Source organism: Solanum pennellii, chromosome 1 (assembly GCF_001406875.1).
Source record: "Solanum pennellii chromosome 1, SPENNV200".
NCBI lineage: Eukaryota > Viridiplantae > Streptophyta > Magnoliopsida > Solanales > Solanaceae > Solanum > Solanum pennellii.
In genome coordinates, this window is record NC_028637.1 from 92,236,948 (window position 1) to 92,253,705 (window position 16,758).

A 16,758-nucleotide genomic window follows, 5' to 3' on the forward strand; every position below is an offset into this window, starting at 1 on the left:
CTTTGAAAAAACCTTCATCATATTTTGGAATAAGTTAAGCAAATAGTCACTTACATTTGGAAATTATTTAGTAATGTTATAAATTGTAGTTGTTTTAATGTTAATATTATAAAACAATATATCGTAATAAAATATCATCCGAATAATCTCGAAAAGTGTATTATTAGATAAATGCATTAGAATTATTCAAGAACTAGAGGAGTTCATATTGGATTTTGCCACAGAATTTTAAGGAGCTAGGGTAGAAAAGTTTTGCTACTCTATACTAATCACTTATCGTTTAAAAGAGCTAAAAAAAAATATTATTTTAGAAAAAAAGAATATATAACATGTCTTCTCATTAGGCGAGAGAAGGATATTTTAATTTTGAGAAAAATGAGAATAACGGGAAGATAAATCCTAAAAAGGAAACAAAAGTGTTATTACTAAAAAGTTTCCTAAACACGAGTGATTATTTAGAAAATTTACTCTCACATTGCGTGTCTTGATGTAATTCCTTGAAAAGGGTTGTGTTTACAATTGAGATTATGGTCCGGCCCTTATAGTGATTATTAGTATAGACGATGGAATAGCTCCGATAATCGTCTACTTAAATAATATCATTCACCATTAACAAATAAAAAAAACATGATATTATCATACGAAAATATAAATATTTACCCCACGAACGATATTTTTGACCACTTATATAATGATTATTTAAGTTGTATAAAGATTGCATCTGAAATATTTCTAGTTTGAATTTAGGATCGAATAAAACACTAATATACCAATACAATGATACAAAGTGATTTGATCACGAATTTCAGAAAGTGTAGAGTGATACTGTGTGTGTTTCAACAAGTATAAAAATCTCATCTACCCTGAGATACAACCAGTAGGAGCAGAGCTTTCTAATCTCTAGTAATTTTACATTAAAACTGCAAATCCAGCAAGATTAATCTAAAGTAACACCAAAAGGCTGAAAAACTGTGTTCTACCTCTGACCAGAAAAGAGAATCTGTACACTGGGGAAACAAAAGGTAACAATAGAACAGAACCAACCGACGACCTTACAGGTAAATCTGGTAAGCAAAGGTTAGTTAAACACATGATGCAGGGAGTAGTAACCTTGAAATTTGACCTGCAATGATCATGATTCTGGGAATCAGCAGTTGCTCATGCTCTTGGCATCAGAAATGATAACATACGCTGCATCTAATAACCAATTTTAATAGCAGTCAACGTTTTTGCTTCTGAGATACAAAACGTATTCCTTGCTTTCCAAGTTCCAAGTTCTTCTTCTTCCCATCATCAAGAGCAACAGACACAACCGATGACCCTTCAAAGACTTCTACCACTGTCCCTCTATGCCTGAAAAAGAAAACGAATTGAAAGGTCAAACTAGCACACATCAATTGAATACTCGACCAAAAGTGGTCCTTTTCTTTATCCTACTATATCCTTGTATCCTAATGCAATCCACTTGCTCTATTGATTGCCCTTTTCTCATCGCTATCATGATTACTAATCCAGAATATCACAGCACTCATTTCCATTAAAAGTTGCATAAATTCAAGTATGCATAGTAGTGAGCTTGATGTAACAATAAGCTTACCAGGCATTATCAGAAGAATGATGAACTTCCACTCGCTTTCCTTTTGCATCTTTTCCCAACTTCTGCAGTATCCAGTTAGCATCCAAGAACTCATCCATTGTATTGTCTTCATACCGCTGCGATGAATTATCATCAGCCCTGGTTGATGCTTTTTCCCCAAAGGCTGGTGCTCTTTTTCTCTTAGACCTCTGGCCCTTAACCATGCTTTTATCCTCCTCTCCCGGGGAAGCCCAGGCATTTTGATTGTCATGGTAAGGATTCTTGAACTTGAGCTTCAGCAGAGGTTTTGGATCCTTTCTCGTTGAATTTGATACTGAAGGTGTGCTAATTTTCTCGTCATTCAGGTCATCAGAAGAAGCAGGCCCAGCTTCGGCATGTTTTACAGAAGCCAATTTGTTGTCCCTTGTAGCAGGAACTTCAGCTCCAGCCCTTGTAATAACACTACCGTCATTGCTCCTTTTTCCTATTATACCAAAAGTCTTCAGTGGAGGATAAGGTCCAGATCCATCAGCAAAATTTCCACCAACTTTGGCAGGGAAATTAGTACCTTCTGAGCTAACTTTCTTGATCTTTATTAAGTTGCTTTCTTTACCCCTATGATTTTGACCCTTTATTTGGTCCATATGATCCACCTTATGCCCTTCAGACACAGAAACGAGAGCCAAAAGAAAAATTATTAATAGAACACCAAAAGTATGCTCCTAAAAGCAACAAATACAACAGTATCTTCTTTCCCCACCCCAAACATAGAAAGTAAACAACTTACAACACGTCTTACCTTTTCCACCACCAAGTTTAGCTGCAGTATCATTCCTTTCCGAGTTCTCATTCTCTCTCAGCTGAACTAGATCCTCACTACCTGATTAACAAAGAAGTACATCTAAGAATATTTTTTGATAAGATAAATAATTTTATTAGTGTTGGGAAAATCTACCATATACAAGAGGTATACCAAAAAGTAGAGAATCTACACCATATAAGAACAGAGCATGGAGTATTGAGGCTAGAGTAGCATAGAGTATTGAACAGATGCAAGTATTCACACAGAGGAAAGAATCTTAACTAATGTAGCATAGAAATTAGAGAAGGACCACCATAGCAGAACAAGAATTGGAGAATTTAATCAGGCACAGAACAGATCTTTCATTACCAGACCAAAGAAAACTAAATATACATGTCATGTCACCTTATTGTACGAATATATATATATTATATTATAATATATATATATATACACACACACACACTCCCCTTCCATTTGCTTTAATTTCACAAGAATTTCTCACTTAAGTCAAGAAGAAGCAAAAAAAATAAAATAAGAACAAACATCATTTCACATGATTACCAAAGCACACAGTCCTCATATGCTAAATAAGCAACCAATTAACCAAGGAAAGGAGAAGAAATATGCTGCATAAGTTTACATCATGTTAGTTTTTTTAATCTAAAACAAAATGCATAGCAAAAACATATATTAGAGATACTTTGACTTCTACTAACAAAAAGCAACCAAAAATCACGGTACTGTATGATATTCCTTAGCCAACTTATATGTCTATTCTTTATAACCAAGTATATTAGAAATATTTATGACTTCTAACAAAAAGCAACCCAACAATCATGGTATTTCATAATATTCCTTAGCCAACTTATATGTCCTTCCTATAAAACAAGAAATCCTCGATGGCCAGTGGCATAAGGTTCAAAACTGTGGGGAAAATGAGCACGCCCATCTACTCTTCTTCACTTAAAATAGGCATTTGTCGACAGCAGGGTTTGAACCCACGAAATTGCACTTAATCCACATATCACGCGATGCGCTCTTAACGTTTAAAGCCATAGGGAAACTAAAATATAAAGTATTTCCAATCATAGAAGAAAATCACCAAGAAATAATAATGCACAGAGGAAAAGTATATACATCTTTCTCACTGGCGGAACCTTTTATCTGGATGAGACAACAATTTAGAAAACCATAGCTTTTGTGTCATAAGTGACGCAAACTAGTAGAAAAGAATATTTACAGACATCAAATTCTAGGGAGAAGGCATAGTTTGTAGACAATATTCATCCAAGTAAGAAATTGGAAAGAAAGAGGAACCCGAAGACAATATATAGAAAGAAAATTACCATTTGAAGTAGTCAAATCTTGCTCTTTCTGACAGCTTGAAGCATCGGACTTTGGGGAACCTGCTATATTTTTATTCCGCGAGCCCAAATGTATAACAAGCTTTGGCCCCTTAGAGGTCTTTGGCATGCTTGTTTGAATTCCAACGTCATCCTCATCCAAATGCTGAGGCTTGCTACCTTTCATTTGGACTGTCCTCTTACCCGTGTTTCCAGTAACCTCATCTATAAATTTGTGCTTTATGACCCCTGCCTGATTAATTGAACATATACCTTCTGTCAAGCTACCAACAGGAGAAGAAAAGCTATCCAATTCCCCATAAGCCTGCAATTCTTCATTCTTGACATCACCAGCACTATACCCACCAGATGGAACATCAGGGTGTCCTTCATTTGGTCCAGTTAACCCCTTCTTTTTACCATATTTCTTGTAAGAAGATTTCTTTCCATATTCCTTGCTCTTTTTGGGAGATTTGTCAACTAAACCTTTAAGAGAAAACTTCAAAGATCGACTATGTTCATTTTTTACTACAGGAATACTATCTTCATCATCTGAAAAGGGTGAAATAGAAAATATTTCATCTTCTACTGGCAACCCAGCTCCTGCCCTCAAACTTGCAATTTTATCTTTATCAGCTACATCTCTCCTCCTCCAAAGCTCCTGAACAGCGTCCTCAAGATTTCTCACCTGAGAACATTAATAGAAAACTATCAGGATAGAGTTCTCGTTTAACTTTTCTAGTGAAATTCATCACTGCCTTAAAAAACCTGATAACTATTTCCGCGGCATGTTGGACAAGCATATGGCAAATTTCCATCCACTTGAAACTGCAAATATTTTTCATCGCTGCAAAGAAAATACCCATTTTCAAATTCAAAGTTCCAATGGAGCCCTCTCTCAAAGCTTAAGTGGAAGGTACAATCAAGGTAGCATAAGTTAACAGCTTTATATCGCATGAATGACAAGAGAACAAATTGGCAAACCACAAAGATGTCAGGATAAAAATATAGAGAAGGGAAGAAGAGTTTTCTGGAAATCAGAACTAGCGCCCAGTCAACTGACTCGACTCTTAACAAGGCAGAATGCAGCATAAACAGCAGTCCCAAAATGTCGTTCAATCATTCAATGAAACAATAGAAGACAAGGGGAATGATGAGAATATTCTTGGAAATACTTCCCTTAAAATTCGAGTTTATGAGACAAAAAAAGTCCAAGTTCTTTGTTTCTCTTGTTCAATTAAATTCTATATTTACTCATATTAATTCATTTCAATAACTATTCCAGGAAATCACTAAAAATTCCAGGATTATTTTTTTCGAATTCTTCATTTAAGAGAGAAATGTAAATCTTCTGAATTGCTCCAAAAAAAAATTAACTCAAATATAATAAAAGACTTCTCTTCATTAGAATCAAATATACTGATCCGTCCATTTGCATCTCTTTCTAATTTCCAACAAACAATTCATCTAGTCAATGAAAGATTAACAAGCCAACACATTATGTCATCAGGACTTTTGAAATTTGTGGCCTACCATTTGCATGACTATAAATCATTTCATCAAGGCTGAGGGGAAATTCTAAAGTTAAATTGTTTCCAATTATAAAAATTGTGACATGCTTTTAGAAACAAATTAACTTCCTCCACAACTATCGACAAATTATACAATAAAAAATGTTCATAATGCCAATTGTATGTCATTGTTCGAAACGATCTGTCATTAGTTAATCAAGATCTTGAAAGGCCCTTGACCATCCAATGGATAACAGTTCTCCTCGCCAACAATTAACCCTTCTAATGAGCTCAGTTGCCATATCTGTGAAGTAGTTCTAATCTTTTTCCTACCAAAATAGGACAAATCCTAAATAGTTGAAGGGTAGAGGGCTTCAGTCATAATGCAGCACACAGTAGCTTCGTGTCACTTGCTTTACGACCAAGCGCGATGACCTATTGTGTGAATTGAAAGTCCCTCTCGTGCGAGGTTAAACCTGCCTCCTTGGAAGTTAGCTCTAAAAATAAATTCCCAGTTAGCTGATTACCTAGCCTACTGCCCTTGACAGAGTACAAAAATGTACCAATCCTAAATAATGAAGGGAATTCTTTTTGTTTAGTATCTAAATAGCTGGAGTTACAAACAGTCGGAGCCCGAGACTGCAAAGCTATCAAATCTCTAGAAAATTAAAATAAAATTCTTAATAAGGCAGAAATGCAGCATAAACAAGCAGTCCCCATAATGCCATTCAATTATTCAATGAAGCAATAAGAGTCAATGGGGAATGATGAGACTACTCTTGGGAACCCGTTCCACATTTTAACATAGCAAAATCTGCTGCAAGAACACAATAAAAGGTACAGGATACTGTCAATAATAAATTTGTGATATTTAATTCCAGAACAGAAAAGTCTAATGTAATGCACATCCATATTTGCCCCCGTGTTAAGAAATAAAATTGCACTTCAAGGGAAAGGCACCAAAGAAAAACCAATAAAGAAATAATATCAAAAGCAATATCTAAGGTAAACCTGATGCCATCGCATTGGCAGTGCACCCAGCGCTGGCAAATGTCACAGCAGACCATAGGGGTTGATTCAGAATCTCTATATACCTACAGTATAGAAAACAATTAATTGCATTCCCCATAAACACATGAGAAGAAAAATATTCAGTTGCTTAGGAAAGGCAATGAAAGCAAAAGACATCACGTAGGTACTAGCCGACAAATTTGCTATGCCGCATTAGTAAACCACCATAGTACAAAGAATCTCATTGTAAGATTAAACAAAGAGAATCTCAGATAATAAAAACCGCCATAACATCTACCTTCAAACAAACAGGACAGTAGTTTCCCTTCACAAATAATCTTCCACAGGCATCACAACAAGTGTATCCTAAAAACCACCTGCCATAGATCAAGATATAAATAGTTCAGAGCAATAGAAAATGCAATGCCTTAAATGATTTTCATAGGATATGCAAAGCATTAAATAATTTGCATAGGATATGCAATTCCTTAAATGATTTCCATACATCACATGCAGCACACAATATTATTTTATGCTATTGAAATAATTTGTATTTGGAATCACGAAAAGACATTAGTGTGGAAAATTCACGGTGCTCTAGGCAAGCCCAAATCTAGAGAGCTGAGTTAAATTGCTTCCAAAGCCCTTATCAGAATATTTAACATGAACTGGAACTCCTACATGATGTTCCTCTGTGAAGATACAGAAAAAACAACATAGAGAAGTACATGAATAAGCATTTTAAATAAAATGGAGTTAATTAGACTGTTCAATTAACATTAATAGCAAAACTTGAATCCAAGAGAATGTCCCAGTAGCTGCTCATGGCCCCATACTACATACCTCACGCTCAGTCCATTTCCTGGAACATTAGAACTACAGCTGTGACACTTCGTGTGTTTGGGGCATAAATAAGGGCCACTGCTGACGTTCTGCACATCCCAAAAACAACTAAGTATAATCTACTTTTATCATTATACAAAACTGAAAGAGTAAGACACGAGATCAACCTTGTGTGGAGGCTGCATACAGTAACAGTGATAAGCTGCATCACACCTTTTGCAAAACATGAACTTGTTTGGATCTCCAGTTCTTCGACAGCCCTACACCAAATGATCAAACAAGGAGCATACATACAGTCAGTATATATGAGCAATATAGTGAGCATAAGAACATGAGTTGAACAATGACGTAGACATCAAATAGGCAAAAATGCAATAATCACAAGGGAATGATCCAGAATGCATGTCAAATTATCGAACAGAAGAGTTTCTTTATGCAAAAGAATATTTAAAAAAAAAAGACCAGCCCATAGTTTCATTTATAATCCTACTCGATAGGGACAGTTCCTCACCCGCTACCATACACATGTAACACCAACTGGCGCAAACCATGTGCACCTTCCTCGGCACCCTTGAGATCCATGGTGCTATATGGAAAAGGTCATCTCCTCCCTAACCAATAGTTTCTCATGAAAGGACTTCACAAAGGACATCCCATTATTTCCGAACCCCACCTCCAAACATTGGAATCAAAGAACATACCATTGCTTCTAACACCACCACCACCACCCTCCTCTCCCTCCAAACATCGAAATTATCAACCGGATTGACTTGTCTATGTAGTAAGGCAAGGATTCTGTATATCCTTAAAAAAACTTTTTCATTTTTTTTCTTCAAAGATGACACTTTCCTTGTATGCAAGTCCCCATCTTCAACTACTGCTAATTTTGAGCTTCTTTTTGCTTCCCTTTCAACTTTATGTATAGTTTCCAAATCAATTTAATATGAAATTGGGTGCTACAAAATAACTCTTCTTTTAGTTGATTAATTCTTTTTATAGTTAATTTATTCAGAATTTAAAATAAATGCTGCTATTGACCATCACTATTCTGTGACCTTGTTGAAATTTATTTTCTTTCTACCTCAGTTTATATATTGAGTTTATATATAGTCATTATTGTATAACAGGTACTGAAAATAATGATGTTAATCACTATTTGATTTTATAGGTACTAAATTCACTTATTTAGGTAATTTCATGTGTTTGATGAATCTAACCAATAGTGACTCATTTCATATTAAATGATTTCTTTTAAATAATTGTGGCGCCCCAACCAACTTGCACGGACTTCAACTAATTCCACTAGGTATCTTCCACCACCCACTTACTAGGTAACTGTCTAACAACCCAAGAAATCATCTAGTGTCATCAAATAACTTCTCACAACCAGGGATTGGTGTTTCAACATGGGTTTATCATTATAAGCTATTATCGCTTGCACCTAATTAGCTTTGACATGGTGCTTATCTGAGTTGGGTCCACTTGATCTAGCGGAAAGTAGTCTTACCCTGTTTCTTACAGGACAAAGGGTAGTTAATATGGCAAGTGTATGATTAGTGGCTAATGGGATTGCGTGTAAGTGTGCCATGGGTCAAATGCTACCTGTTTCGCAATCTCCATTGACTGTTGTACACCATACACATGGACGGATCCATTTAAGATCATTTACTTAAAAGCAATATCTTTTTCTCAATTGACTGTCCATGCATCAGTTAATATCTCTGATTAATTTATTATTTCCATTTTGTTAGGTAATAAAATTCAATGTCTTGTCGAATTAGCTTTGACCTTCTTATTCACAAAAAAAAAAAAAAAAGCAATTCATAGTACAATTGACACGTTTTGGGCAGCTATTAAAAAGTAAAACCAACTATGCCTTATCATTCTTTTGAAATGAATCAAAAGTTTTACCTCACAAAGCCGGCATGACGGACATGTCCATGAACTCCAATGGAAAAGATCTATAGAGAGGGGCACATTAGTAAAAGTACAACACTAAAAACTGACATATCTTGTGGCCTATAAAAGTACCTCTATGTTGACCCCAAGCTTTGAGGCAGTTTCGGTGATACTTCTTCCCGCAACTTTTGCATGACATCATTTTCCTTGCTCTTTCACCTCCTTCATTTTCACCGGAAAAGCATAGCCTACACATCACTTTGGAATTCGATAGACCCTGTTCTTCTCCACCAACATCTTTCATGGAGCCCTGAGGGCAGATATTTATTAGTAAATAAAAAGATTGAATGGTATCATGTAACAATTTATGATTCCAGCTCCCAGCCTCCACACCCCCAAGAGGAGAAGAAATGAACATCAGTAGAATGAGCAACGAAAGGGGTTATTACATGTTCAGTAACAGTGCACCTTTAGAATATGAAAATTCTGCTGGTTAGTGACAACATCTATTTGGTTGAATTTGAGGAACGACAAAAAAAACATCCCAACCATTGTTGAGATTTTAAATTCAAATGACTTCTAGACCACTGCTGTTTGGAGCGCTAGCAGACCTGTACTTTTACGGGTCACTTGGTTGGCATGCTAGTTATGTGAGGAGGCATTGTTTATATGGTGATTAACAATGATGGGATTGTTAATGCAGTCATTAATAGCAAGAAGATTGGTAAACTATACATGAATTACTTACTTTAAAAGGACATTTTTGTATTGGGGATGGGTTTAATCCCCACATTGCGAATATATGTATTCTTATTCCACATTCTATTTCATAAAATAATAACCGTTCCATACACAACTTAATGCAAGTATTATTTAGGGGAAAAAAAGAAGAGAGGGGGAGAGGATTCATCACCAATATTTGATTGGATCTCTAATGACGTCAACCAAACTTTGTATTGTTATACTTTGATTAACTTATTTCATGTGGCCAACCAATTAGGGGTTGTTTGGTAGAGTATATAACAAAAACAATCCATGCATTAGCACTGTGTATAAGTAATACCTTGTTTGGTACACTTTTTTATGCTAGGTATAACTAATGCTTGTATTAGTTATACACTCCATTGTGTATTAAAGTGTGCATTACTATTACCATAGATTTCTAGGTATCAGTAATGCAAGGGGATAAAATGCATGCATTAGCATGGTTATTGTGGAGGATATCTTTATAAATAGATATTTATATGCAATGCATGCTATTTTTAGTCCACCAAACCAATCAATGCATAAGAAACAATCTATGTATAATTAATACAAGCATTACTAATACACTCTATTTAGCATTATTTTTATACACCCTACAAAACGACCCTTTGCTTGATTATGTTATGTGGGGTTTTATGATGATATTAATGTTAATTATTGCAATACATCAACCACAAAAAACTTATAACATTATGTCTAAAGTTGTCCGCTTCATAGAACATTCTCACACTCTCAAGTCATTATAGCCAAATAACTTAAATGTACGACTGTGATATAAGACAATGTTTTGGAAGGATAGGTGGATGGACAATATCATTCTGATGGAGGAATCCCCAAGTCTCTTTCAAATAGCATGTGAACCAAATTCCTCCATCTCTCAGAATAGAGAAGACAACACCTGGAATGTACTATTACGAACCTACAAGACTGGGAAATCAAAGAAGTGGTCAAGTTGTTTTTTAGGCTAGAAGGCCAGGTGATAAATGCCTTGGAAGCAGACAAGTTAAGTGGGGCAGTGACAAGGTAGTAGATACTCGGTGAAAGCAGGCTATGCAATCTCATATGATCCTAATGAAGTGCTTGATAACTGGCCATGGAAGTTGATATGGAAGACTAAGCTCCTAACAAAGATCATATGCTTCAGTTGGACAACTCTTAATGAAGCTTGCCTCACTCAAGACAACCTTAAGAAAAGGAATTTCAGATTGCTCTATGAAGAGTTGTCCAACTGACTAACCCATAAATTACTCAATCCTATAGGAAGCACCATGTTTAAATCTTTTACTCAATCCTATAGGAAGCACCATGGAAAATCTTTTACTCAATCCTACAGGAAGCACCATGAAGAATATTTCTCAACCCTGTAGGAAGCACCATGAAAATTCTTTCTCTTTTGAGAGAAGATATCAGAACAGGCTAAATATTCTATTGTATCTTTTCTCCTCCTATAGTGGTATACTATACAAACACTAAGAGTCTAAAATGTAAATGGAGTTAAATTATCAAGTACTCTAAAATCAGTTCATACAAACCAGAATATCTATTCCTTTTTGAGGACCACATAAATTCTTCTCCCTCAACAGAACAAGCCATATAAACAGACAAGTGATCTGAAAACAGATCTTCTCAGCAACCATCTATGTCAGTATACTGACTATATAAATAGGACAACAGAGAAGTCAATTGATTTAACAATCATAATTTTCACATTCCACATTCAAATTCATGCAAATCTACGTTTTTTAGAACTGCAGTTCCTAACCTCCACATCACCAGACTCAAATCGTCTAGCAAAATCCTCAGCCACCATAGACGCAGCAGCGGCTTTTTTCTGCAAAGCAACACGCTTACTCTGAGCTGAAGCAATAGCAGCCGCCTCCTCACCATCCCCACCGCTTCCACCACCCCCATCACCTACAGGCGCCGGTTGGGGCGGAGCAACATTAAGCTTGGGCACCTTAACCTGAATTGTAGCAGGTTGTTTGGCCTTAAGACCCCACGGGTCCTTGAGAAACTCCTCAAGCTTAGTCACATCTCCAAAGAACTCATTTTTACCCTTCGAGAACCCATGAGGACAGAAGCAGATCTTTCGACTGCACCAAAAAATACCAAAAAACACTCAATTGGGTGAGAAATTCCAAACAAAACAACAAAACACAAACCCAAGAACCCAATTTCACATCCATCGATAAAGAAAGAGAAAGAGAAACCTAACAGATCCTCCTCTACACCAAAAAATCACCAAAACCCACCTCCAGAAACACTCAATAGGTCATAAAAACCCCAGTAAACAACTTAAAACCATAAAACAAAGAACCCCATTTGTCATTCTTGGCCTAGACAAGAGAGAGTAAAGAGAAAAGAGTGATAATATAAGATAGAAAGAGAGAAAAAATAAACAAAATTATAATCAAATAATACATAAATATAAAAGAATGTAGTACCAGGTAATTGGGCAAGCTGTGTGAAAGGCCATACGCGAGATAAAGATTTTTGTGTATTGAGAAGAGTTTAAATTGGGGAAAAGCCCTTTTGAGAGAGAGAGAAAGGGGAAGGGGCGTTGGCTTGTGAGAATTTGGGGATACATACACAAAACTTTTGTTTATAAGATGAGAGTAAAATTCAATTTGGCCTATACAAGTTTTCAAAATGTCAATAAAACCCATAATGATTTGTATACTAAGATAAGAAACTTCGAGAAAAACGCATACGATATTTAGGGATAGATTTTAAATTTTATTTGACGGTAAATTTTTATCTAATTTTTAAAATTTAATACATAAGTTTGTTTATAGAAAGAGGCAAAGACTAAACTTTGTCCATCAGAGTATTGAAAATGTCTATTAAATTCGTAATTGTTTGTTTAATAGTGAAAAAAACTTAAATAATAAAAATGAGAGAGAAAACATTGATAAAGACGTCTATGATTTTTGGAGATAGATTTTAAAAAAGGTATCTAACCATAAAATTCTGTATGATTTAAAAATTTGATACATAAAATTATTTTTAAGTTATTTTGACCCATTAAAATTTTTAATATGTTAATTGAACTAATGCTTGTTTGTATAATAGTGAAAAAACTCAAAAAAAAGTGTCAAAAAGAAAAATAAGTGAAGAAACCTCGAGGGAAACGCCTATGCTTATTGGGAATAGATTTTAAAATTTATTTGACCATAAAATTTTATGTGATTTTAAAATGTTAGATTAAAAAAAATTAAAGGTTAGGCAAAATTCAACTTTGGCCCATTGAAATTTTCAAAATGTTAAATGATTCTTTTTGTATAAATTTTTATTGTAGCCAAACTTTAAAGTCTGAAAATTTACGTGATTCTTCAAGATTTTACAATGAAATCGTATAAACATAAAACTTAATTTTATTAATCTTATACATTTGTGAAAATTCGAGGAGCCTAAAATATGATGTATCCTAAATCACTCAAGTTTTACTCGAATGTATTACAAAAATCTCTCAAAAAATAAATAATTTTACCAAGTGTAAAATTTGATATCTAATTAAAAATTATTAAAAGTGAACGTAAATTAATGAATGATCTCAACGATAATAAGGGTGGGTTCAAATCAATTGTCGTGCACGAAAGATCTTTTCAACTAGGCTTGATTTAATATCATTAAATGATTCATAACATGATCTTATAAAATATATTCGTTTATTTGTATATATATATTGATGTTGATCTTAGATATGTTATAGTGTCTTGTGTAAATTTGTATCAACTAATTATTACATAATTTAAAAACATCACAACAAAATGAGATTAAAATCTATACATGTCAAATCGTTGTAAAAGCGCGTTTCAAAAGTTTGAAACATTTGACTTTATCTTTCACTCATTACTCCTTCCATAACTGGTAAATTTTGTATTTTAAATCTTTGCGATTGTCTTAAAGTTGAGGAGATATGAAAGAACATAGTCATATATTTATAGGCAACAAACTTTGCTCATAATGAACTTTGCTAGGCTTTCAACCTAACTTATACCACTGTCAACGCACACACCAATACGAAAAAATGAGCATAGCATAACAACTTATAAATTGAACTTGCAAAAAGTAAACCAATTTTAATTTATTGATAATAATAATAATAATAATAATGGAAAATTGTATATAATAGCAAACTAATAATCTAAAATAAATGAAGTAGCTAGGGTTTGATTTAATTGTGCTCCATAGCAAACGTTTGCAAAAAATTGTCAGGCGCCTCTCTCCCAAATATCTCGCTCCCACTCTCCTCCACTCTCTCGCTCGCTTCCTCACTTTTTATACAAACACAAGTGTATAAAAATTGTTTCTAATTGTATAAAACAGAGAAAATTGTATAAATACATATATTTTTGTTCCCCTCTCTCCCCTCTTCCAGATCTCGCTCGCCACTCTCCCGAATCTCGCTCGCCACCCTCGCCTTTCTCACTTATACAAACAGAAGCGAAATGTATAAATTGCGTTTCTGTTTGTATAAAGCGTGAGAAAATTGTATATACACATGCAAGTACATGTATTTTCGTCCTATACACTTATAATTATACAATAAAAATACTCTCCTGCCCAGTTTCTTTTGTCTTTCTCTCTTTCTCATTTTTATACAATTTTCAAATTGTATCTAATTTCTCTCTTTCTCGTTTTATGCAATTCGATTCAATTATATATTCCTTGTCAAGTCTCTTTTGTCTGTCTCTCTTTCTCATTTTATACAAATTCAAATTGTATATAATCGTTCTATACACTTATAATAATACGATTCGTTTTATACACTTCGTTTTTATACAGTTCTCTGACCAAGTGTCTTTCTCTTTCTTGTTTTATACACTTCGTTTTATACAATTTGCTTCAACTGTATATGTATAGTGAATTGTACAGTTTCTGTGTTTGCTATGGAGCGCAATTATGTAAACTTTGCTATAGCATACAAATATGAATTTCTTATTTGCTATATGTGAAAGTTGCCCTAATAATAATAGTATCTACTTTGCATTCGACAGCCACATTTTTTTTTCTTGAAAAGTGGATTTTCTTTTATCTTCTCCCTCTATTTTCTAGACAAATTCTTTTCTTTATTGGAAAGAAAAAAATTGAATGTGTACGTTTTCAAATTGAATGTATACATAGTTGAAAGTATGTATACAAACCTGATTTTATGCATTTAAATATTTTATAAAAAGTTAATATATCTATACATATCAATAGCTGCAAAATATATTTACCTATACTAATAACGTATATACAAATAAATATAAGTAAGGTATACATTATAGTGCGAATGTATAATTGAGTTAACGTATATAGTAAATTTATATATTCAGCTGATTACATGCTTATTTTTCAGTAGATTTCAATGTTCACAACATATACATATATATAAACAAATATTGGACGTCTAATACTAGATTTGGAGTATTGCAAGTGAATTACACATACAAAATACGAAAATTAATTGTGTATACACTATAATGCAAACATCTATTTGATCAAATATATTTAACAGAATACACGAACAAATTTATAGTTATATATACACTAAAAAATTGTATATTATATAGTCTATATTTAATATAATGTATAGTATACATTTATATACATTTGATGATTAAATACATATTAACTGAGGATCAAAAAAAATTTTGGGAAACTTACATAAATATATTATAATAAAAAATATTTACCATTTATAGCAATAATATATTTTTTTCACTTGTTCACTTTTAATTCATTTATAATACAAGTTTAATACATATTACAAAGAATAATTTATTATTCACATATAATACAAATTTTAATGATGAATAATACATTTATCATACATTTTAATACACTTATAATACGATGTGACAATTTTTTTCAAACAAGCATGATATATTTAAAAAAATAATTATAATTCATATATATTGCATACATAATTCACTTTTAATACATATTACAGATTAAACAAAGCATTATTATAAATGGTAATAAACAAAAAGTATCGCTAAAATTAGTAATTATTTTTTAAAATGTATTAATTTATGTAATAATTCCAAATATTTTTATACCTTTAAAGTGATTACAACCTTTTTAATGAATTAATTAACTGATAAAAAATATGTTTTCCTTCCCTAAAGTCGTTTTAGGGATTGTTAGAGCCTGTTTGGCTCAGCTTAAAAGCTGGTCAAGCTGACTTAAAAGCTGATTTTTGACTTATTTAGCTGTTTGGCAATACTCAAAAAAATTTATTTTAAGTTTAAAAAAACTTATTTTAAGCCAAAAGTTAAAAGCTGGGGTAGAGGTGTTTTTCTTTTTTTAGCTTATAAGCTGTTTTAAGTTGACCACATTTTTATCTTTTTGCCTTTAATATTTTTATACAATCTCCAAATTACAACATAACCCTAACATCTCTTTCTTCCATTTTTCCCTTTTCACGTTTGGCATAGCAACTTCAGCACTTTTATCCAAACACATAACTGCTTATTTTAAAAATAAGTTTCAGCACTTTCAAAAGTATTTTTTTAAAGCTGCTTTTATTAAGCCCATCCAAACGGGCCCTTAATGTATTAATTAAGGAAAATTTATATTTTTCATTCCTTAAAGCAGTGGCAGATTTTCTGACTACTTTGTATCAATTATATTTAAGTTATATTTTACCAAATACTTTTTGGACAATTTAATTATTAATTGTCTTATAAATTAGGAAAATCACGAATGTCAATTTATTAAATATTTTTAATAAATAATTTGATGGACCACATATACTGAGCAGAAGACTCACACTAATCAGGTTTACAATTTTTTTAACATTATTAGTCGATTTAATTTCATCACATGAGTCAAATACTTCGTCCAATAAATAAAATAATAAAATATAATTTTTTTTATTATGTCTCCATTAATTCTCAAATTTCTAACTAATTGTGTCATGTTGCATGGTTAAATTAGATCACATATGTATTTAAATTAAGAATTAGTTATAAGAAGCCTAAATCAAATTTTTATTACAGTAGTGTACAAAATCGA

General features: G+C 33.1%; 1 protein-coding gene across 2 annotated transcripts; it reads right to left on the reverse strand.

The window, feature by feature from the left end:
- Positions 1 to 720: 720 nt before the first annotated feature.
- On the reverse strand, positions 721 to 12,340 carry LOC107008120 (histone-lysine N-methyltransferase 2C-like). 2 transcript variants are annotated; one of them, XM_015207039.2, is made up of 14 exons: positions 12,198 to 12,325; positions 11,516 to 11,846; positions 9,121 to 9,298; positions 9,001 to 9,050; positions 7,257 to 7,349; positions 7,090 to 7,178; positions 6,545 to 6,623; positions 6,247 to 6,329; positions 4,493 to 4,571; positions 3,728 to 4,412; positions 2,376 to 2,456; positions 2,145 to 2,237; positions 1,598 to 2,060; positions 721 to 1,353 (listed from the first exon to the last, which is right to left on the reverse strand). In XM_015207039.2, the coding sequence occupies exons 1-14, from the start codon at positions 12,227 to 12,229 to the stop codon at positions 1,221 to 1,223; spliced, it is 2,469 nt and encodes an 822-aa protein (XP_015062525.1). In that variant the 5' UTR covers positions 12,230 to 12,325; the 3' UTR covers positions 721 to 1,220. The 2 variants fall into 2 exon arrangements, with proteins under 2 accessions (XP_015062525.1, XP_015062524.2); XM_015207038.2 differs by having other exon boundaries at positions 1,598 to 2,237; positions 12,198 to 12,340.
- Positions 12,341 to 16,758: the final 4,418 nt, after the last annotated feature.